General features: G+C 39.0%; 1 protein-coding gene across 2 annotated transcripts; it reads left to right on the top strand.

Annotated features, from left to right (window-relative positions):
• Window positions 1-1,822: 1,822 nt before the first annotated feature.
• Window positions 1,823-24,884, top strand: LOC129258354 (organic cation transporter protein-like). Of its 2 annotated transcripts, XR_010293391.1 has the most exons (12): window positions 1,836-2,130; window positions 10,593-10,862; window positions 12,440-12,543; window positions 13,560-13,714; window positions 15,058-15,226; window positions 16,060-16,198; window positions 16,977-17,068; window positions 18,047-18,255; window positions 19,881-19,989; window positions 20,924-21,133; window positions 22,085-22,380; window positions 24,122-24,884. XR_010293391.1 is itself a non-coding variant. In XM_064098546.1 (11 exons), exons 1-11 carry the CDS (start codon window positions 1,981-1,983, stop codon window positions 22,230-22,232), a joined length of 1,755 nt encoding a protein of 584 aa, XP_063954616.1. In that variant the 5' UTR covers window positions 1,823-1,980; the 3' UTR covers window positions 22,233-23,167. The 2 variants fall into 2 exon arrangements, 1 of the variants encoding a protein (XP_063954616.1); XM_064098546.1 differs by lacking the exon at window positions 24,122-24,884 and having other exon boundaries at window positions 1,823-2,130; window positions 22,085-23,167.
• Window positions 24,885-25,110: the final 226 nt, after the last annotated feature.

Here is a 25,110-nt window from a genome sequence, read left to right as displayed (position 1 = left end):
TATTATAGATAAACAAAAATTCTCAAGCATTTTGAAATGTGATTTTTTTTCGCTCGGTCGCTACGCTCCCTCGCATGTTATTAGAAATATTTTTATACAGGGGGAGGGGGTAGCTGCTTGGTCAGTGTACAGCTACCCACACTAGGCCATTTTCATTGTATTAGAATAAACCAACGTCGAAAATTTAGCAGCTCCCAGAAGCCCCCCCCCCCCAAGAAACTTATCGTAGTCTAGAACCGCGCCTGTATATAGTATAGCCTTTTTGACCTTCATGCCCCGGGGGGGGGGGCACTCAGTATATAATGCATAGTGGGTATGTGCCGCAGAGGGGACCCCCATTTTTACACTCAAATTTCCGTTCCAAGGCATAGCATTTTTGTCTTATTGAGAAAAAGAACAAAGAAAGCCGCTCCAAAGCATGGCATTTTCTTTTTATCGATAAAAAAGAAGAAAGAAATCCGCTCCAAAGCTTCGCATATTTTCCTTTACGCCGTTCCGGTCGCATTGAATGAGCCGCAATTTTGGTGAAAAGCGGCCGCAGAGCTCTGTCCGACCCCGGGTGTCCGACCATCGGCCTCTGCGCTAGCGCACCCGACGCCCGTGCCGCCGGGCTAGCTGCATGCACGTCCAATAAGCCTGTTCACGGTTGTAACCTGCGCACGAGCAGAAAAGGGTCATTGGAGCCCGGGGGGGGGCACTCAGTATATAATGCATAGTGGGTATGTGCCGCGGAGGGGACCCCCATTTTTACACTCAAATTTCCGTTCCAGAGCATAGCATTTTCATCTTATTAAGAAAAAGAACTAAGAAAGCCGCTCCGAAGCATAGCATTTTCTTCTTATCGAGAGAAAAGAAGAAAGAAATCCGCTCCAAAGCTTCGCATATTTCTCGTTACGCCGTTCCGGTCGCATTGATCCGCCGATCCGCCACAATGAGCTGCAATTTTGGTGAAAAGCGGCCGCTGAGCGCTCTCCGATCATCGCCTCTGCGCGAGCGCACCCGGCGCCCGTGCCGCTGGGCTAGCTGCATATACACGTATGCCCGTTCCATAGGGATGCACACGCAAGCGACCCGTTCCAAGGACCCCCGTTTTCACAAACATTTGTCGTTCCGAAGCCCGTTCCGAGGACCCTCCTTTTTACAATAAGCCCGCTCCAAGGCCCCCGTTTTTTGTCTCGCCTGCGGCACATACCCACTACTTTTTTGGTCGAGTGCCCCCCCCCCCGGGCATTGGAGACAACCATGAAGGTGGCTTTCAAATTCACTGACATAGGCATTTGTGATTTGATGATTATTCATGTATTCCTTTCAAAATATTTATCACATCCAAGCAGTTGAGAGTAATAAATAGAGCCTTCATAATCACTGGTATTTGACAGTAGCCTAAACAATAGTCAAATGTGCCAAAGGCAGACAATAAAACAGATTTCCAAACTTAATCCGTGATGTACTATTCTAGTCACCTGGTCTATACAATGCCTTTTGTTCTTAGAATTTGAATACTCTACCGGTAAAGCTTACGCAACATCTACATTTGAAAATGAGTGCTTATCCTAATGAAAAATCACAAAGGTCATTTGAGAAAAGTTGATCATGAGCTAACCGTGATGCATACGCACTCACATCATTGCAGGCGAACCGTTCCAAAGACCCCCGTTTTCACAAACATTTGTAGTTCCGAAGCCCGTTCCGAGGACGCTCCTTTTTACGATAAGCCCGCTCCAAGGCCCCCGTTTTTTGTCTCGCCAGCGGCACATACCTACTACTTTTTTGGTCGAGTGCCCCCCCCCCCCCGGGTTCATGCCAAAACGGATAATGAGGCACTGGCAAATATTACAGACTATAAAAACCATATAAGCTTTATAACTCTACATACTGAACCATGAATAAACATCGTCAACAACTACAACCTTATACCTACACGGGATTCTCAAGATACGGCTATATATTTTGCTTGAAAAGGATCTTCGTGAGAGAAACATGAAGTTTGACGATATTTTGAAAGTTGTTGGGGAGTTTGGGCCGTATCAAATCAAGGTTTATAGCTTGGTATGTCTAATGATCTTCTTCTCGTCATGGGAAGCACTACTTACCGTGTTCATAGGGGCGTCTGTTGATCACTGGTGTGCAGTAAGTAGAATATTTTCTTTTTTAATCGTGCCAATACAGGATCGATGTACGTCACCAAAATTAGGAGGCACAATTTCGATTTCACGCCCCATCTACATTGTTACAGTATTCAGATTGCGTTTTAAAAGCATGGAATATTATTCTGAAGTAAGATAACTTGAGTTTATTCCAGCACAATGTAGTGTGGTTTACAGAATAAGGAAAACAAAAATTGAAAAAAAAATGAGCTAGTAATTTCAGTTTGAAAATAATCGATCCTGCCATACATTACTGCAAATATTATTGTGAAATATGTCGGATATCCTGAAAAAATGGTGTAGCCCTTCTCCGAAATCCCCGAATTGGCCCCGTATTATTGCATTAAGCACAGAGTTTACTTTAAAGGGGAGGTTTAACCTGAAGAAAAGTTTCTTGTAATAATGCCAGAAAAAAATAAATACTGGTGAAGGTTAAGATAATCCATAAAAGATTTAGTTATTAGAGTTTTAAGGTTTTTATTTGTGACGTCATATACGAGCGGTTGCCCATAATATGTTATGCAGGGCCCTGGGAACATTTTTTTTAAGGGGGGTCTCTAATTTGACAAAAATGGGTCTCAATACAAAATGACGGTCATTTTGGGAAGGAGAATTTTGACAAGCAAGAAACCCACAAAAAACAACAACAACGACAACAAGATTTCAATACCAATACCAAAAGAAGGTACGTATAGTTTGGGTTAGGAAAAATTTGACAACTCACAAAAAAACGAACAATCCCTCCCCCCAAAAAAAAGGTTTTCACTTCAAAATGAAGGTACTTTTGATTAAATTTATATTTTTAGCATACCTGCTGATTTCCAGGAGGTGCTTCCTATTATGGCAAATAACACACGCAGCATCCCTGGCATATCTTGAGGGGTGCTGAAGCACCCCGGCTCAAAGGGCCATGATGTTATGGTATATAAAATGCATATTTTTCAAAGGTTCGTGTTTACTATTTTTTCTTCCGGTAGCGATTGTGAAAAAATATATCCGATGATATACTTGAAGGTACAATTAAACCATTTACACTATTTTGAGAAAATGGCATTTCATTTTATTTGTTACTACACTTTAATGGGAAAGTTGATCGCATATGACGTAAAAAATAAAAAAAACCTTTGATGGATTTTCATCCAAACCTTCACCCAGGGGCGGATCCAGGATTTTTTTTCGAAAGGGAGTAAACACATTTTCCCGAGGAAAAATTGACAAGCCAAAAGAAAAAAGTAAGGATTTCAACCAAAATCTAACGGTATTTCGTCCACGAAAAAATTTGACAAGCAACAAGGAAAAAAAAAGCGGTCTTTATTTTAAAAAAGCGGGCACACTTATGTTTTAACAGCATTTTTACATTACAAATTTTAATTGTGCCTCAAAGGGGGGGGGGGGGGGGGGCACGGGCCGGCTGTGTCCCCCCTCCTGTATCCGTCATGTGAATTCACAAATGTTTTATTTTTTCTGCTATTCTTTACAAAGAGGGTGACCTTCCCCTTTAACATGCCATATTATATCCTCTCAAAATTTGATTAAGATACCAGTACCTTTGGTGACAACATGACCTACCACGATCTTTCGTTTTACTATTTTCTTTTATACGGACTGCATATGGGCGTGCCAAACTGATTTCCTCATAGTGCGAACTTTAGAGTTACAGTTGTAAGAATTTGTACACAGAGGATGGTACATGATGGTACATGAAGTGGTCCCAGGCGCGGATGCAGGGGGGGGGGGGCATGACATGTAAAATTTCCAAAAGAGAGAGAGAGAGAAGAAAAAAGAATAAAACTCATGCAGAATGTCTTCATTTGGGAGTGTTGATCTATGTTTTTGTTCGTTTGTTTTGTTTTGCTTGCCCTTTTTTTCTGGGGCAAAACGCCCTTCATTCTTTAAATGATGATCTTGTTCTCTATTTACTTTTTTTGGGGCTTTTCAAATATTTGGGACAAAAGTCACCCCCTTCAGAAAAACCCTGGATTTTTCTACCTTGCTACCTGGATATAAAGTGCCTGGTTGCATATGAAATAAATGAACAAGGTTATTGTACAGGTTCAAGAGATAAGACAGGCTAAATGTCGCGGATCCAAGATTTTCCAAGGGGGTTGGGGCTATAAGAAGGTCTTCAACAAAAATGTATGGTAATTTCGACAAGCAAAAAAAATGAAGGAAAAAATGCCCTCACTTGTGTATGAACGAAATACTCCCATTAAAATTATATGCTGTGACTTTTAAAGGGGGCACACTTGTGTAAGAACGGCATATTTACATTAAAAAATCGATTATGGCTCTCAAGGGGGGGGGGGGGCACGGGCCGGATGTGCCACCCTGGATCCACCACTGGTCGTAACTATGAACTTGATACAGAAATGTCTGACCGATGGATAATAGTAAAACGTCCATTTAACGATTATTGTTTTTTTATGTAGAATACACTCGCAAATCATTTAACACATAAAGAAAGTTTCTTTTACCATATATCTCAAAACACCTAGCAATAAATTTACAGTTTTATGTATAAAATAGAGCTGAAAAAATTTGGTGCAATGCGTTTGCTTAAATTTTAATAAAATGAGTACTGAACAGTGCCCAAAGGACGTTGTATTCAATTCAATCCCATTAAAATGTTGTTTGCTGTTCAAACAAGACATAAAGATATACAGTCGCAGTTGGAACGATTGTATTTACAACGTTTATATGTATGATATAACACCACCGTAAACATGATAAAGTTTACACAGTAAAAAAAAAGCTAATATACAAATCAAATGGAAAGGCATGAAATTCGACCGCTAGGTGAATTAACATAGGTGGATCGAGGAGTGGGGCGCTAGGGGCCACTGGGGCCCCTTATTGGCGGCGCAAAAAAAAAGAGGGGGAAAGAAAGAAAAAAAAAAGAAAAAGAAGGGAAAGGAGGGAGGGGGACAGAAAATGAAAAAAAAGAGGAGGAAAATGAGTTAATAAAAAGGACAGGGGAAGACTTGGAAAATAAAAAAAATATTTCATGTCACTATAAAATTTTCGCTCGCATTGCATGTTCGATGAGAAACAGATCTTGCTTAACAGGCTGTAGTAGAGCTTAAAATATCCAGTTTTAAAGTCAATATACAAATCATATTTCAGATCGGACAACGACCTTTCCTTATTTTGTTTGATTTTTTAAAAAGTGATCTTAAAAATGATTTCTTTTATGGTCTGAATATCTAAATTTCAGCTTGCGCTGCGCCATGACCCTGAGTAGCGGGGTGCTGGGGTGGGGTGCTTGAAGCACCCCCAAAATTTTCCAAGGGGGTGCTGCGTGTGTTAATTTCCATAGGCAGCACCCCCTGGAAATCTGGTCAGTAAGATAAATGACAGGAATGTAATGAAAATGAACGACGTTTCGTAGGACCCCTGCCCCACTTCAGAATATTCATACACAGTGCTTGAAATAGTGCTTAAATTAATTCCTTTTCAGATCGGAATATAAGCTATTTTCAGCTCGCGCTTCGCGCTTGCATTATTTATTTTCATGATAAAAAAAAAATATTTACACTGCAAAAACTCCGGTGTTGATTTAATACCAGCCCGGAATCTATATATGTCCACATCTGAGAAGTATTGAAACAACACCAGTTTGGAATCAAACGGATGCTGTTTTAATACTAATTGGTGTTGTATAAACACCTATCTGGTGTAAGACCAAAAGGAAACTGGTGTTGTTTAACACTTCACTGGTGTGGACACATATAGATTCCGGGCTGGTGTTAAATCAACACCAGAGTTTTTGCAGTGTAGAATGCCTAAATTTATGGTCTAAATCTAAACACGCTTTATTCAGATACGCAGCTTGTTTTTTTAAATTTATTTAAAACGTGCTTAAATCATAAAGTAACAGATCAGAATATCACAAATTTTCTATTAATGTAGGAAGATACCAATTACCAATCCTTTTCCTGATTTACAAAACATGAATAGAGTGTCCCGTTTTTAGGTCTGAAATATCAAATTTGTTTCCGCTCACGCTTCACACTCGCATCAATAAATTGTATTTTATATACCTATTCTGTTCATGATTAGAAAAGTGCTAGGAATGTCCCGTTTTTAGGTCTAATATTTCAGTTTTGTTTCCGCTCGCGCTTCGCGCTTTCATCAATTGTATAGTTATATACCTATCCTGTTCATGATTACCAAAAGTGCTTACACTGTTAAAATTATTTAAACAACGCTGTTTACTATGTGAATCGCACAGTAGTTTAAATAGTTTAAAGCATTCGATCCAGCTATCCATTTTCCGATCAGAATATAATAAATTTTCTGTTCGCCCTTCGCGCTCACATAAATTGTTTAGTTATATACCTATCTTGTTCATGATTGTAAAAAGTGCTTGGAATGTCGAGGTTTTAGGTCGGAATTCAAAAATGTTCAGCTCGCACTATTTGATTGTTGGCATACGTATCGTTTTCCTTGGTAACTGCAAACAGTCCTTAATTAAAGGGGAATCCAGCCCTGGCCATTTAATGTTGTGTTGGGAAGGAGAAAAATGAATTAAACAGAATGGTGAAAGTTTGAAAGAAATCGGACAAGCAATAAGAGAGTTATAGCTGCTTTAAAATTGAGATCACTAATACTATGTAGATTTCAAATTGGCAACTGGGTAAGTAAATTATGACAAGGGGCAAGGACAACTTTCCCTTAGGCCATGTATTTTATTATCAGGGATTTGTGGTTTTCTCCTAAGTACCCATTCCCCTGGGGCAGTAATCTAAATATAACCCAGGTAGTATATTGTTTTATGTCCTCATAAAAAAAATATATAATTTGAAATAAAACTTTTGGGAAAAATGACATTTTAGCCATTATATGTATTGGAGTACATGGAAGAGTAGTCCTTGCCTTACATTACTATGACATCCCATATGCGGCCAATTTGAAGTCTCCATGGGTATAGTGATTACCAATATTTACAACTTTTAAAAATTCATCTCTTTCTTGTTGTTATCCAATATTGTTCAAACTTTCACCGATCAACTTGTCTGATTTTTCTTTTCCTTATAAAATCAAGTTTTTATTTGGGTTGGATTCCCCTTTAACAAGTCCCTTTTCGATCAGGGGCCCGTTGCATAAATCTTTTGCCATAAAAAACTCTGGCAAAAATTTGTCTGAGTTTTTTATGGCAAAATTGTTATGCAACGGGCCCCAGGTCAGTACATCAAACATTCGATCAAGCCAGTGGGATTTTATCAAACATTTCAGCTGGCGCTTCGCGCTCGCAGTAATTATTTAGTTACATTCGCATTTTGTTCATGATCACATACATTGCTCAGAATGCTCATTTTCCGGACAAAATGCATGAAATTTATATAGCTCGCACTTCGCGCTCGCATTTTTTAATCAGGGCTACCGGTGTGTAAGCTCAGTTGGTAAAGCGTCTGATCCGCCCCTGATAATTGTAACATGGTAAAAGTGGATAGGACGTAAATTACTCATAATATGTATGAAAAACATTTTCTTTGATAATTAATTGCTGTATTACTAGGTCACGGATGCGTATGTATAGGCATATGATCCACATGATGAATAATTCATTTCAATAGCGAATATAAACCGATCGAGCGACCGCACAAACTTACAGAAAAGAATGAAATTCTGCTTTTGTATTGTCCGGTGGCAATGACATCCATGAGTGGGGATATCATTTTCCTCTAATATTACGAAGTATATAAAGACAGGCGCAATATGGTTATAGTTATACTTATTCTCAAACAAACAAAAAATACAACTATATTCCATCATAACATAGTTGGGCAGTGGCCTAATGAGCCCCCCCCCCAAAAAAAAAGAGGGCAAAATATGGTGTACGGGGAACACCTTGCCTCTCCCTCACAAAAGTTGCAAGAAAAATTGTTGATTTAATTATCAAAACAAACTAATTTTGTGACAATAATTGCTTATAATCAGAAAGGTGATATCATTAACCCATTTCCTTTTTTTTTGGGGGGGGGAGGGGAGGGGTGGGGCATGACCCCAAGCCTTTCCATCAATACGTCAGTGTTATTGGCTGCCCAGATGACCATTCAGATCTGTTTATAACCAGCCCGCCATGACCAAGACACAATGGCAACTGACGTCACACTTCGGTACTCAATAATGGGTTTTCTTTGAACGCTCTGTTGCGTTAAGATGTAAAAAATTTAAAACCTATTTACGTATAAGCAAAAAGGCCTATACATTCCCCATTTTGATTATGAAAATCTCAGCTAATTAGATTTGGAAATACCGAGCAATGAGTAAAATGGGCATTCTTCAACAGTGACCATCATAACCACGTAACCTGAGGACGTGATCGGTGTTGGAACTTTCTTGGACTTCAGTATTGCTAAAAGAAATTGGTGTCATCTTTCACAGTATATACAGTTTAGATTGATAATGACTGAATTGGACATTTTACAGGAACAGTTCATCATCGTTGCAACTTCACGACGTGATTTTTTTTTTATAGTTTCTGGTCGCTGCATTCATAAGAGATGAACTCGACGTCATTTCATTTTCACACTCCTTTGATCATTCTGCCCTTGCTCAATCTGCTTTTATCATCGTGAGCAAATGTATTCCTTTTCAACATTCTTCGCCAGCAGCAGACTATAGATGGCAACACCCCGCTTGTCTCATTGATTCTTCAAATAGGCATGAGTGTCACGTGGTGCAGTTGGGACATTATTACTAATGCCGCCGATGACGAGGATTTTGTCTAGACTGATCCGCTGTTTCGGAGGATTTAACATTTTCTGATTTTCTTCCTCCTCCTTCTTTTAGGGAGTTTTCCCATTTACTACGGAGACACTCTTAACAACGCATCGATTCCTTTGAAAATGCAATTAAAATCACATTGGAGAGCTGAGAGGCTTTTGTCGAAAGTTGGAGGACTGGGACAAGACAACAGATCATCCGAAGCTTTGCTCCGGACGAACAATTGCCAATATTTCGTCGTCCAGAGTCAAGAGATTCCGATGCTGTCCCGGTCCACCAACTTTCGACAAAAGCCTCTCCGCTCTCCAATGTGATTTGACTTGTATTTTCAAAGGAATTGGTGCGTTGTGGAGAGTGTCTCTGTAGTAAATGCGAAAAGTCCGGATTGACGGAGGGGATACCGCGGAGCCAGACGAAGTCTCATGCAGCGGAACATAATTCCTGACAGAAATAGACATATTTATCGGTCTATTCTTTGTCTTAAGGCCTACTTGAGCGCATATGATAATCCTCCTATGCAGACCTACTCGGCCGTTGATGGCGTGCGGGATACCCATGTGCAGGAGGATGTCTTTGATGTGAGCGCAGGTGCGGTGGTACGGAGCCCGCCAGGTGACGTGAAGGAGAAAAAATTATCCGTACATTATTTCGTTCCCACGAAATATTATTTCGTTCCCTCGAAATACTATTTCGTTCCCACGCAATATTATTTCGTGGCCACGCAATATTATTTCATTCCCACGAAATACTATTTCGTTCCCACGCAATATTATTTCGTTCCCACGCAATATATTATTTCGTTCCCACGCAATATTATTTCGTTCCCACGAAATATTATTTCGTTCCCACGCAATATTATTTCGTTCCCACGAAATATTATTTCGTGGCCACGAAATAGTATTTCGAGGGAACGAATAATATTGCGTGGCCACGTAATAGTATTTCGTGGGAACGAAATAATGTACGGAGAATTTTTTCTCCTTCATGTCACCTGGCGGGCTCCGTACGGTTGCGTGGTTATGCGGTGCCACTGCGGATAGGTCTATGGGGGTCGGGTCGGCCGTTACGAGGCCGTAAATTAAACATGGGTATTATACTTCCTTCTTACTTTTCTTTCTGTTTTTTACATGTTTTTACATGTGTCAAGTTAAAAAGGACACTTTTTCTGCAGGGTTTCCCGAAAGGGGGGGGGGGGGGCTGGTCCGGCTCGCACCCCCTTGGATCCGCCTCTGTGCCTGAGGCACCTTTGAATAGTTCTAATATACGTTTCCAAAGGTAACACTTGTTCCTTTTTTAATTTTGATATCCAAGCAAAATTATTTTAAGATAGTGATGTTGATCCTTTTTATTTGATAAATCATCCCTTTCTCATTCGTTAGAACCGGTCATTAGTACCAACCATTAGCACATTTTCTAAAAATAGATTATTAGTCACGTGATAGATTTCAGTAAAATATTTGATTAGGGTCCATTTTACCATTTTGAATAGAACTAAAGTTATAAACAAATCTGATGAATCTCCCAAGGCCAAGTTTTCAAACAAATTACTTTCACAAATGTTGGCATGTACTGTTTGGACACTGCGCGCGTGAAGCGTGTTAAGTAAAGTTTTTACTGTGTAGGCTCACATGTTGTTTTTTGTTTCATTTTGATATGGAAAATAAATACCAAAACCAATACCAACTACTCGGAGAAAATATTTTCTGTACATTATAGGTTCCAGAGTGGAATTCGGAAGATTGCACTGAATATGGCCTTAGCGAATCCGAATGCGAAATATTCAAGAAAGAAGGAAGCATCCCGTCCAATTATATATCGAGTGGGGAGCTGGTCTATGCCCAATGTGAGAGATATAATGTGTCAGGAGTGGGATTCTGGCCCGGGGTAACACCTTCGAACTACACGGACGGGAACACCGGGACTATCCCGTGTGATGACGGATGGATGTACGATGATAGTCAGTATAAGTCAACCATCGTCGAAGATGTGAGTAATAGGAAGTTTTCGCAACCACTATACGCACACTGTAAAAACTGTGGTGTTTAAACTGACACCAGTTGGTGTTAATAGAGAACCACACCCTGAGGTGTTAAAAGTAAACCCTAGAGATTGAACATAACACCGAAGAGTGTAAGTGTAACAACCAAAGGTGTTGCAATAACACCTATTGGTGTTTAACTAACACTGTCAACTTAACACCGGTGTAAAATAATAATAATAATAATAATATAGGGTATTTATATTGCGCACATATCCACCTTGTTAGGTGCTCAAGGCGCTCCTATATTACCCGGCTAAGCTAGGCGTTCATAGCGCACACAGCTTTTTAAGGAATTACTTCCTACCGGTACCCATTTACCTCACCTGGGTTGAGTGCAGCACACTGTGGATCAGTTTCTTGCTGAAGGAAATTACGCAATGGCTGGGATTCGAACCCACGACCCTCTGTTTCAAAGTCCGAAGACTAATCCACTGGGCCACAACGCTCCACAAATAACTAATGTGGTCCTCTATGTACACCGGTTAGCACTACAGTTTTTGCTGTGCAGACGCTTTCTGGAACGTTGAGAATCTATTGTCAAAAGGCCTTCATGACTTGTCACGTGCAACTGATTGAAACTGATAGTGTGGAGCATACACTGCAAAAACTCTGGTGTTGATTTAACACCGGCCCGGAATCGATATATGTCCACACCAGACAAGTGTTAAACAACACCAGTTTCGTTTTGGTCTAACATCAGATAGATGTTTATACAACACCAATTAGTATTAGAACAGCATCGGTTTGATTCCAAACTGGTGATGTTTCAATAGCGGGCTGGTGTTAAATCAACACCCGAGTTTTTGCAGTGTACAATGTATTCCTTTGGACCGATGAACAGGCATAGTCCTACAAGCATCGTTGGATCAAAGGAAAGTAAAGCAAAGTATGACAAAGCAGGCTTTGTCGAAAATTGGTGAATGAAAACAGCAGTGTCGTCCTGGACTCTGGACCGAAAGACACATTTGCAATTTTTCGTCAGCTCCGACGATCTACGGTCCCGGTTCACCAACTTTCGACAATGACCTCTAAGCTCTTCATTGTGATTTTACGCGCCAATTCAATAGACCTAGATTCTCAACGTTCCAGAAGGTGTCTGCGTAGTGGTTGAAAAATTTGCTTATGATAATCTAATACTCCAAAATACATTCCTCGAATGGAGTCAATGGATTTTCGCTAGATTAAGAGTGACTTTCACTTGTTTTTTTTATAGGTAATTTTACCGTTTTTATAAAGTAAAATGAAATATAAAGTGTTCACTCTAAATTCACTCCAATAACTTGAGTGAGTGGTCCTTGAGGTCCATTACCAAGGGGAGTGAAGCACGAGTGAAATTTTCAATAATTTTTAAGAGAGTATATATAATTTTTTATACTCTTTTTCTTACGATTGATTTATCTCTCCAGATTAACCCTATACATTGAAAATAAAATACTATACAACATCATTTTATTTTCATTTTAAATCAAATTATCATTCAAGATCTTTCGCTGTTTTTTTAATCAATTTCATTACTATTCAGTTTGAGCTGGTTTGTGGGAAGGAGAATCTCAATGAGATCTCACAGACAATTTACTACGCTGGATTTCTGGTAGGATCTCTCGTCTTCGGATTATCGTCTGATATGTAAGTTTATGTTCTCTCTTAATGTACAAAAGTGAATCCCAATCGCCCGAGTGGTTGACGAGGGCATGCCTGTGTAATAATTTTGGAGGGAGGGGCTATTTGACTCCCGAGTGTTAAAAAGCCCTCCAGTAAAAAGACAAAAAAAGTTGCGGGTCGGTTGCCAAGGAGGATTTTAATGTCATCAAAAAAGAAATGAGGAAAAAAAAACCCGTAAAATAATTATGAATAATGATTTTAAAAAGAGCGATCGTCTCTCTAACAGGGCAAAATGGTCATAATTTCCTTCACAAACTGCCATGCACCCGAAACCGGAACCTATGGAGGGAAAACATTTTTTAAATGGAAAAATAATAATTTACTTGGAATTTCGGAGGAAAAAAAAAGAATTTTCCATATCGCAGATAGGATTCAACCCATTGCATAGACGCTCAATTAAAATCGCATGCACGAATCCCCCAAATCAAGACCCTATTCGACATCTTTGTGCATGATTCAAACATCCAAAACAGTCGAATTTTTAAATATCTATGAGCAGCATAGGCATTGACTAAAAACAAAAACATTGGGCTCATTTTTATTGTTACACAGGAATTATATTTGGTCATTATCTATATTAAGCGGAATTGACAAATACTGCTATGTTGGACATGCAGTAAACAAGAGAATTATATACTATGTTTAACAGAAATGGTAACAAGACGTAACAATAAAGCACCAAACAAAGAAAAAAAATCACCCAAAATCATTATCTTTTACCCAAGGCATTCTGAAAATCACAGATAGTCATCGTCCTGGTTACAAAATGCAACAGTGTCCCTTTCCCAAGAAAAGACGCCATTTTGTCTGATTAATGTCACGAAAGCATAAATATGGAATGTGTTTGATAGGCCGAAACCAAGGCAATATATGCTCCACCATTTGCAAAAGGGACTATTTGCAAGGGTTCGTATTGTTCTATGAGATACCGTCTTTTTCATGCCGACCTATATATAACAAATTTCCTGTATGCTCTACAGAATCGGACGTTGGTGGACTCTTCAGATGTGCACTGTGGTCAGACTGGTCACGGGTATCCTCATTGCCTTCACCAAACAGTGGTGGGCCTATTCCTTTCTAAGATTCTTTCTTGGGATGGCGGGAATGGGCCATTACATCATTCTCTTCGTCTTGGGTAAGTTTTCGACTCCGGGTTTCGGTTGAACTCGACTCGACTTGAAATCCGTTAACCGAGGACCTTGACTACCTAACCCGGACTCAACACTCAAGCACTTGGACTTGGTCAAACTTTACTTCCCAAGAACTTGGTATCGCTTGGGTAGCCAACGACCCTAATTTTTTTATTCAGACTAGACTCGAAACTAGCTTTTGAACTGGAATTTGGACATACACATTTTGAATGTGAAAAGAAGTCAAAAGAAGTTTTATTTGGATATAGCTGGAACCCGACAATTGTGGGACGTGGACTCGAAATTATAATGACTTTGCCTTAGGCAAATGATAAGAATTTGTATCAAGTTGTCAAAATTTTGGAACCTCAAATTAACAGCAATCAAAATAGGCTATGAGTTTGTGATAACGAAGATGTTCATTGTGGTACAATGTGAAAATTTTCGGGCTTACGGTTTATCGTACGAATAATGTTTTACTTATGATATATTAGAAATAATTACGGTTGGGAGAGCAGGAAATGGACTTGCTAGGGTATATAGGCCCATAGAGTTGTAAAAAATTATGACAATGACCAAATAAAATACAAAATATGATGATGATTATGATGTCGACGACGATGATACTTTAGCAGCGCCTCCGATCCGCACTGGCCACGGAGCACGGGCAATCTGTCGTACAAACAAAAAAATCCATATCCTGTCTCCGTGATAAAAAGGATGGCGAAAAATCGCCAGATAGCAATGGCCAATGGAGATCATTGTTACATGTGCATTTCTTGTTCAAAACGATGACAAGGAACCAATCACCGTCGTTCTTTCTCGTTGGATATCCATTGCATTCCTTAATGTTAGAGGGCAAGTTGCTATCTTCTTGAGATATGAACTCACTTTTCATTTATCTAAAATTGGTAAAATGTCACGTGATCTCTATGTACGGGTCCCTAGCGGTTATGAATAAGTCTAAGTAGTGTTTGAATACACAAACATTCACACACCCACACCTACACCACTTCCCCGCACACGCACAGAGAAAGAGAGAGAGAGAGAGGGGGGACAAAGGGGGAGGGATAAGAATGGTGTTGAAGGATGCTAAAGATCTCTCGATTTACACCATGCAGCCTTCCAATTAGAGCAAGCTTCAAATATGTCAACCGTGTCTGTGATGGTTAAGCTCAGCAAAATTTGATGCATACTATAACATCAGCATTACCCATTATAACTAGGCAGCAGTGTAAATAGGTCCATACAAGATTTCACTAACATCAAAAGGACTTTCCTGTTGAACATGTTGAAACTAAACCTACAGTCATCTTGTTTTTGTTTTTTAAATATGTCTTCCTTACAGGAACGGAATACGTTGGGACATCCAAACGGAATATTGCTGGCATCCTGTACTGCGTCCCGTATTCTTTGGGGTACATGGCATTGGCTTTGGTGGCCTTCTACCTTCCCTATTGGAGAACTCTTCAGCTTGCCACCATGGCGCCAGTTGTGACCTTCTTCTTCTTAATGATGTAAGGCAACACGCAAGGTCTGAGGCGCAATGGAATGCACTGTTAGAAATCTTACGAGATTGCGTAATCTTACATTATATCATGTAAAATTATAGGAAATTGGTATTTGGTGTATGGAACCTTACAAATATCCTTAGATAAAACACAATTTTCCCCTTTTTAAACAGACCTGTTCTGTTAAATTGCAAAAAATTCCTGTTTTATGAATTTACAGAATGATTCTGTTATTGCTTTCTGCGAAATTCAGTTTTTTCTGCAAAATCAGGTTTTTTTTTAACAGTGTGGGCGACTGTCCCTCTTGTTTTTACAAGTGATAAAAAAGACGAAAAAGTTGAGATGTTTTCCAAACTATACTTATTTCTTCCAAAATGACACTTAACATTGTTACGACACACCCAAGAGTTATGCCTTCTCCTAAAGAAGAGGGGGGGGGGGGGCAGGGATCACCGCCCTATTGATTTTCAGTAAAATCGAGAAGAAAAACAGATGAAAAAGAGGGATTGATATAATCATGATTGATTATAGGAGAGCAGGGGGCCGTTTCATAAAGCTGTTCGTAAGTTAAGAGCGACTTTAAGCACGACTGGTGATCCTTTATTGTGGAAATAAATGGTATATTCATTGGCGATGATTACGCGCGTAAGAAAGGTTTACCAGTCGTTCTTAAAGTCGCTCTTAGCTCACGAACAGCTTTATGAAACACCCACCAGGTCTGGACAGTCACTACTCTTATACTTTACTTTGGAAATATTACATCGCATTCCATTAGTATTTATTACTATTATCAAAATATGTTTTTCTAATTTTCTTCCATTTTGTTTTGCATCATGAAGATATGTACCCGAATCAGCAAGATGGCTGATATCAGCCGGGCGGTATGAACAGGCAGAGAAAATCATCAAAAAGATAGCTGAGGTCAACAAAACAACTGCACCGGATCCAGTCTTTACTGAAGACTTTAAGAAGGAAGAGGTGTGTATGGGCGTGTGTGTACGCGTGCGCACGCGAGGGTGGTTGTGTGGGTGTGGATATGTGCACGCGCTGATGGTTACTCAAAACTGAGATATATACAAACTGTAGTAAAACACTTGTGCGGTGCTATCAGAACACCGACTGGTGTCCGCATCCTCAGGGCCCCGTTGCTTAAAAGTTACTATTTTATGGTAACTTTGTCATCCAATGGCATCTTTCATGGAATGCTTGAATTTGATTGGCTGTTGAGCATCGTTGCCATGGTAGTTACAAATGAATGGCAGAGTTGCCGTAAAAGAAACTTTTATGCAACGGGACCCAGGTGTTGTAAATACACCATGGGGTTCGAACATAACACCGAACGATGTAAAAATCACAGAACGTGTTTATACTAGTAATGATGATATCAATAATTTGGTCGGGTGTTGATCGAACACCACTAAATTAAATACTGGCGTGAAAGGTTTTGTGGTCCTCTGTAAACACGGATACCATCAGTTTTAGCACCACTGCCTTTGCCAAATGCCTATGGAATTCTACTATTATAGTTCTGTTATGCAATGTCATTATACAATTATATTTCAACTTTTAACAAAGTCTGGTAGTCATGGTAATATTATAAGTTAGCAGAAAAGAACAAAAAAAGACAGCTATAGATAAAGGAAGAAGGAATGTGATAGGCACGCCTGTTGTCTGTACGAAATATCATGGAATTGGAATCATTGAATTTGTTTTCACTCGGTGTATCTGAAAGCGAATATTTTATGCTTGTTTGCAGGCGATAAATCGGGATCAAAACAGAGCCAATATCTTTGATCTCTTTCGTTCTCGATCAGTCTGTCTCCGAACTCTTAATCTTATTTTCAGTTGGTGAGTAACCATAGTTACATATATACTGAAACCTTGATTTTTATTCACGGTATTGAACTGAATGAGGGAAAAGGTTAGCCAATAATAAATTTGACTATGAAAGCTCTATACCTGCACACTTTGCAGTCATCTTGAAGAGTAAAATAGATAATTGCATGAAGAGGCATGATAAAATTATGACTCTCCCGTGTATACCCATGCAACAAGATAAGTCGAAATACACATGTTGATGGATAACCACACAGAGGAATGTACGGATGAAAACAATACAGTTAATTATTTGAGTGCATATTACCAACTACAGGCCCTTTCTCTCCATTTCAAAATGTCAAATCATTTTTGGAGACGAAAAGTAACCGATTTTGGAGGGTAAACTTTTCCTTTTTAATGCCATTTTGTAGGAACTCCATACATGCCCATCCCAAATCTGAATTCTTATCCTTAAGAAATAAATGTTCCGTATTCTTAAGTCTAGTTTAAATAAGTTAGATCTCGTCTAACTTTGTACAAAATTATGGAAAACCGAAAGGGTCAAAATTAAGTTTACATTGTATATTTTGTTATGTTACTCTGCTAGTTCCCAATCAAGTACTTATGAAGACAACTATCTTATTCATCCTTCCCAGGTAGTTAAGAATGATTTGATTGTCAAATGATTTGATAAAACGAACCTCTACTGTAAAAGATTTATGTCACAATTGGTTATCCATAGTTAAACCACAAGTTAAGGCCAGAGTTTAAATGAAACCTTGTGGGTGTTTCATAAAGCTGTCCGTTATTAAGAGCGACTTGTGATCCTTTCAAGTTGTAAATTGTATACACCAAAATGTTCATTGGCGGTAATTTAGCGCATAAGAAATGTTCACCAGACGTTCTTAAAGCCGCTCTTAACTTACGAACAGCTTTATGAAACGGCCCCCTGACTTTGGAATATGCGCCAATGTGGTCACTAATATTTGTCATGTGCCATGTTTTCAGGATGGTGCATACGACGGTGTATTACGGTCTGTCTCTAAGCACTTCGAGTCTTGGTGTCAATGACTTTGTAGCCTTCACCGTTTCCGGTGCAGTCGAGATCCCCGCGTACCTCCTCACGATCTTCACCGTCGAGTACTTCGGGAGAAAACCGAGTATCGTTGCCTTGGTGATGATAGGGGGCGTGGCATGTCTGACAACTGCTGCAATTCGTAAGTATATGCCTTTGTCATAGAGATATATCCTAATTAGCATGGCAAGTGGTGGATCCACATCCAGCCCGTGTCCCCCCCCCCCTTCAGAGGTACAACAAATATTTTTTTTAATGGAAATATATGTAACACGCAAGTGAGGACCTCGATTATGTAGTCACAGCTTTTTTTGCTTGTCGAAGTTTTCCTGGAACAAAATGACCTCGATTTTGTAGTGGAACTTTTTTTCTTTGGCTGGTCAAACTTTTCCTGTACAAAAATGCCCCCCTCTTTTGCTATGGAAAGCGAGGTGTTGCAAAATGCTATAGGGAAAGGCTAGTGAGGTATTTTAAAACACCTCGCCTGCCATAAGATCTGTGAAACGAGAGACAGCAAGATATTTAGAGAGAGAGAGGGGGGTGGAGGGAGAGAGAGAGGGAGGGGGGGGGGAGAAGGTGGAGGGGCAGGGGATAGAAAAAGAGATCCATCTGATCCGTCGTGTCATTTCGATGAGGCTCGATTATGCGAAAAAAAATCGGCCTATACTATTTTACGAACGCGCATGCGACCCGAGTGAATAGTAACTGCCAAAAAAGCTATGTAGGAAATGGATGTTGCTTTGTTTTGTTTTCGTTGATATAGAAAGCGTGCCTATGTATATGCATGTTTACAGAGGTGGGTTTTCTAAAATGTGAACATTGAAGTGTAAGTTGTTTCCTATTCTGAAAATAATTTATGTACGTCTATTTGGAAACAGAGGGCATGCAGGAGGAGAGGGATGGATCAAATTCAATAACAGGGCCCCGTTGCATAAAAGTTACTCCTATGGTAACTTTGCCATCCAATGGTAACTACCACGGTAACGCTGATCAAATGATTCCATGCAAGTTACCATTGGATGGCAAAATTACCATAATGGTTACTTTGATGCAACGGGGCGCAGGTGTAATAGAATTACATGACTCAAGCCTCTCATGTTTGATTCAATTTTTTCCTTTCTCCATGTTTATTTCATCTTTTTAAAATTGTCCTTATTTATTATTTATTTATCTATTCATCATGTATATATACAATTTATTTATCGTTTGTCATATTTTGAGGAGCCCACAATATACAAGCTTTGCTTTTTAGTGGGATCCTCCATTTTCTCAAATCATAAATCACAAATCCTTTACACATGATTATTTTGTATGTAACTTTCTTATAACATGTCTTTTTCAAGTTGATTTAATGACCATGGTATATATTTTTTTATGTTGACTTGTTATGATTGTATTTATTTGATTTATATTTTGTTGAAAATGAAACAAATGAAATGAAATGAGATTATCATGCATTTCTTTATACTATAATCGAAAAAAACCATACGGAATGTCCCAACCCCCTGCGCCTCCTCTCTACTGGCATTCGATATAAATATCAATATTGCCTAGACATATGCTGCAGTCTCATTTTCCCTCCGGCGGCCGTAAGGCGAGTCCAAAACAGCCGTCTTATTCATTTTCATTCAAACCACATTGATGTAGCTAGTGCAAAAATGAAAAAAAAAAACCCGGCTGTTTTCGACTCGCCATACGGCCGCCGTAGGGGAAATGATTGTGAATGTGCCATTATGCCTTTATCAAGATTTTTCTGCTTTCATTTAGCTGAAGGTGTATGGCTAACAACGGTTGCTATGATAGGCAAATTCGGCATCTCGGGATCCTTTGGGGTCCTCTATCTATACACGGCTGAACTCTATCCAACAAGTATTAGGTAAGGTTCAAAACAGACTTAGTTCAACAAATATTTTTTTATTTGCGAAGTAAAAAAAAAGGAGTTAAAACTTAAAGATGATTTGAGGGGTGGATAATTGCACAATAAAGTTCTGCTCTTTGCAAATATAAAATGAACGGATGTGGTCAGCCGAATATGCACATAGATTCAAATCTTGAAGATCTACAATTCACTCATAAAAGATTGAAATGCAAAAAAATCACGATTTAAATCTATATTCAGAGTTATGCTTTTTACTAACAGAGACGAACTATAATTTATTTCATAAGGTATGGAACGCCACGCCAATGGAGTGTTCTTTTGCCCCAGATCCCCAATCTGCAAACTCAAATGCATTTCGAGGACACTCAATAATGAGGTGTGATCAAATTTGACCAGATTTAGTTTGATCTGATATTTTGCACCTTTTATCCCAACAGTGAAAAAATTGGCATTTCAATTTTCGAATAAGTCAAATAAAATCAGGTGCGAATCCTGGAGGGGGACGGGGGGGGGGGGGGACCTGTCCCCCCAATAATTTGAGGTGGGGGTGGTACGTGGACCCCTCCTAAAATCTTCGTGTTCCCCCATAAAATTTTGATTGATAACCTTGATTTTGACCTCTTTATGCTTGCGCATCATCAGATCTTTCGACTCGAATGTATCATCGATGGTAATGTTTTTTGACCGCTTTTATTCCCTCGAGACTGACCCCCCCCCCCCGGTTAACCCTGGATCCGCTTCTGAATAATACCCTTTTTGAAAAAAGGAAAATAATAAAACCACAAAACGAAAAAAATCTGCCTGTTAGGTGGCCTCGTCCGCGCACACCAAACTCTTGCAGGAACCCTCATCGAAACCGAATTCAACTACCCCCCCCCCTCCACACCCCACCCCCACCTAGAGACAGATCTATTTTCTATTGTTGTTGCAGGACTGTGGCGGTTGGAGGATGTTCCATGTTCTCTCGGGTGGCCAACATGCTGGCTCCTCTGATACTCACCCTTGACAAGTTCTGGACACCCATGCCGCTTGTGATCTACGGCTCCATGGCCGTCCTGACAGGGCTCCTGACCCTCTTCCTCCCAGAGACCCGGGGTCAGATGCTACCAGAGACCAGGGCGGAAGGGGAAAACTTCGGAAAGTAAGAGAAGCATGGTTTTCTTTCAAACTGATGATGAAAAATGAAATATATTATATCGGGGGGGGGGGGGCAGTGGAGACTGGAGCGCTCCCCCAAAAAACAATTACAATCGAATAATTTTATTCAATAATCGTATTTTGACATTTTAAAAATCAGAATTTCCATCTGATAGGCATATTTGACCTACTTGACTTTTAGAATGCATAATCTATTACAAATTCATTATTCATAAGCCTATATTATCCTTAATATGAATTTATAATTAAAATCTTCGACTAGCTCGCTTCGCTAGTTTGCTGTTTTCCAATATTATAGTGCATCGTATCCAAAACTCTTGCCACTTTGAATTGTTTGCCTCAATACGCAAAATGATAAGGTGAATATCTTGATTTTTTTCATATAAAGAAAGGGCCTGTCTTACCGGCCATTAATAGGCCCTAAATTTAGTATGTAGAGGTGTCAATATAATATTGTTTCATTATGTGGTTATGATGAGGTTTGTTTTATTATCTCTTTCTAGTCGGACTCTCGTATATTTGTTTTTTAAACTGTCCATTTACTAGAATATAGAAGGAAAAAAACTTCACGAAGCTAACCGTTCCCATCTTATTGGCAAGAAACTATCCCCTTTATAAAATACTTGCCTATATAGCGCTTAACACTTCGGCCTATCATCAGAAGTCACAAAACGCTCTGTACATAAATACAGCATATATACGCGCTCAGCGTTTCAATATACCTATTCAACTCACCTGGGTTGAGTGCAGCACAATGTGGGTAAATTTCTTTCTGAAGAAAAACACGCCATGGCTGGGATTTGAACTCAATGACATGTCCCTCCGATTGAAAGACGAGTGTCGTAACCACAAGTCCACGACACACCAGTCAGGTAATTTGCTCCTAGCAGCTAGCTTAACACATTGAAATAATTCTCCCTCTCTCTCTCTGCAGGAATCTGTCTGCTGATGATGGCGTGGACGATAAGCGAAACGGTTTGCTCGATGACGTCGTAAGCAAGGGTATCGGACTCGACGAGGTGAACACGTCACACGAAAAGGGCAATGACACGGCCAATGAAAATCCATCTTACATAGCATAATGTAACCCAATGGCTTTCTTGGACACGTTTGCATGCGACTCGGCAGTCGGGAATAGCATTTTTTAATGAAAAAAAAATGGCCAAGAATGTGTCTGCTTGTATTTTCTCACTAATATATAGAAAAATTATGTATCGGCCTAAATTTCCGGTCTTTTATTTCTGTCGATCTTTCTCTTTTTAATGCAATGCGCACAAACTATTCATATTGAAACTTTTTCAATAATAATATGCTTAAATTTTATATTTCGTTATTTCATTAATGAAAGAGGCTAGGCAGTCGTCGTGGATCGGTTTTGAAAGTGTATGTGTGTGTGGGGGGGGGGGGGGAGGGGGGGCTGACCACGAAAAAAGATAAGATGACTGTATTATTAGTTTTGTACTATATACTGAAAAATGGGGGGGGGGGGCTGGAGGTCATTTGAGGTATACGACATTTAATATTGTTACGATACACTGCAACAAATATAAAAAAATAGATTTAAATTTGATTTCCTTCTTTTTTATTACAGGAAATATAACAATCATAAACTAACAAAACATAAATAAATATTGATCTTACATGTACATCTCTTGAAGTGACAGATGTGCAATCCAAAGTGAAATCCTATATCCTAATAAAAATCCCAGTTGGTTGGCGAAGATTCCGTAAATTAAAGTTCACAATGATGGCGATGATGAAACTGATGTTGAAGCACGATGAATAACAAGAGTCAATGTAACGAGTTGAAATGTCCGTGAAGACGATGTTTATGATGATTAACAGTCAATTTCAGCAATCCATGGGTTGAAAAGCGTTCATTATAACAGGTTGTTGATCTCGATGAGAACTGAGAATTCCTCTCTCAAAGTAACTGCAAACAGTTTATTGATGGCGTGCAAATAATTCCACAGAAGATAAATGTTGTATTCCAGGTGGAAATAAAATATGCTCTGACATAAAGTCCGGCATGAAACTCTGAGTTCTGATCTGATGTGATGTGATGAAACTGCCAGCTTATATACAAATTATTCACTATTCTAGAGGCTTCTAGTATTGTCTACAAAAAGAACATTCTGCCCATATCTAGAGCAGTCTAAATTTAGAAGCCTCTTGAATGCCCTCAGTGAAATTAACAAATGTAAACAACATAGCTAAGCCTATTGTTCTTTTCACTGCTACTAGGAGAAGCTCTATTGTCTGCCTTACTCTATTCAGAAATAACAACATTCCTCAGCCTTTAAATAGGTGTAGGCATTCTGGAATATTCTTAATCATTCTATGCTATGAATATCCTTAATGAGGAAATAACTAAATAAATGAATGTAATTGCTCTTACAATTATTTTTATATATAACAATATATTTCATTAACAAAATAATGAATGGGTTATTTTTCATCTTAGTATATTGTTTTAAACGTCATCAAAATTAAAGTCAGGCGTTCCACTTAATGTTGAAGGATATGAATCAAACAGTTCAAGAATAGACTATGATGACGGTCAGTATAGATGTTCGTCACGATAGGGGTTCCTCAGTGGTATCTCATAGACCCTCTTCTGTTCATTATAATTATTTACGTGATTAATTGACTCGCATAGATTATAAGTATAAATGATTGTTAACCGTGCTTGGTCAACATTGCTTCAAAGAGCAATTTGAAAATTCGCATTTTTTAATTTGTTCAATGTTGATTTATAATCTGTTTATTTTTATTTTTTTTAGAAAGAAACATGTGCAATCATGACTTATGAAGACATAACAGGGGCCGCGGAACGGTTTTCAAAGTGGGGGGGGGGGGGGGCTGACCATGCAAAAAAATCACAATCACAACGTTTTTGTACACGGTTTTGGAATAAAGTGTGGGGGTGATGAAGACCCCCCCCCCCAGCCCCCCGCTTCCGCGGCCCCAGCATAATAAAGGTTGAAATTAAACCGAAATCGTATGAAACTTTTCAAAAAATAGTGTGAATAAAGATAACGAGTAAAGTATTCTTAAAAAGTCATATCATGCATATGGGAGGTCATGAAGCTGCATCATTGGGTGCAAACTATAGTTTTACACGTCGAGTACCCCATTATGACAAGAATGGAAAACTGCAGATTGCTGCCTTGTGAATGACGCGAGAGCGTTGTATTTAGCCCTCCGCTCACTTTACTATCCGTCGTTGCGAGTCGATTTGTCTAGAAAATTGTAGGATTTAATATGGACAATCCAGCCTAAGAATTCTTAGCAATCAAAGTTCCGAAGAGTGGTATGGATATTAAAATAGAATTTCAAGTTTATCAGGAATAAAATGCAAATTCAATTCGAAATCGTGACGTCATTATATCGGCTTCGACTTTGAACCAGATTTGGACTTTACTACTCCGAATGCAAGGCTTGCAGCAAAGCAGATTTTTTTTTATTTGGTTATTTTTTCCCCGATATAATCGCACCACGTAAAAGTACGACTCTGGATTCGCGCCTGATTTATATCCACTATCACCATGACCATGCATTATATCTATGAAGTGTGGTTATTTTTATCCCTTTTTGGTAAATTCAAATTCAATGAATTGAAACTGAATTGTACCAGTATCATACTCTCATTTTGTTTCTTCATGTGAGTTTGACACTTCTGTATTAGAAGATGGCGAATTTTAATTTACAAGTACAGGTATTGATAATCTATCAACAACAACAAAAAAAGAAATTAAAAAATTGTTCGCACTTTTTTTTTTTACAATGATTTGAAAAGGGAATAAAATCATTGTAAAGTTAGATTAAAGAGTGAATTTTATTTGTTTTCCAGTAACCTCGGGGATCATTCGTAAAGCTTTGAGAGGTTAATGTGTATATTCTGAAAATATATATTTTACAACTCCTAATATACTATTAATTCTTTCTTTAACAAATCCA

This window comes from Lytechinus pictus, chromosome 4 (genome assembly GCF_037042905.1).
Source record: "Lytechinus pictus isolate F3 Inbred chromosome 4, Lp3.0, whole genome shotgun sequence".
Lineage (NCBI taxonomy): Eukaryota > Metazoa > Echinodermata > Echinoidea > Temnopleuroida > Toxopneustidae > Lytechinus > Lytechinus pictus.
Note: the sequence above shows the minus strand (reverse complement) of the source record. Positions and strands in the feature narration are given on the sequence as shown.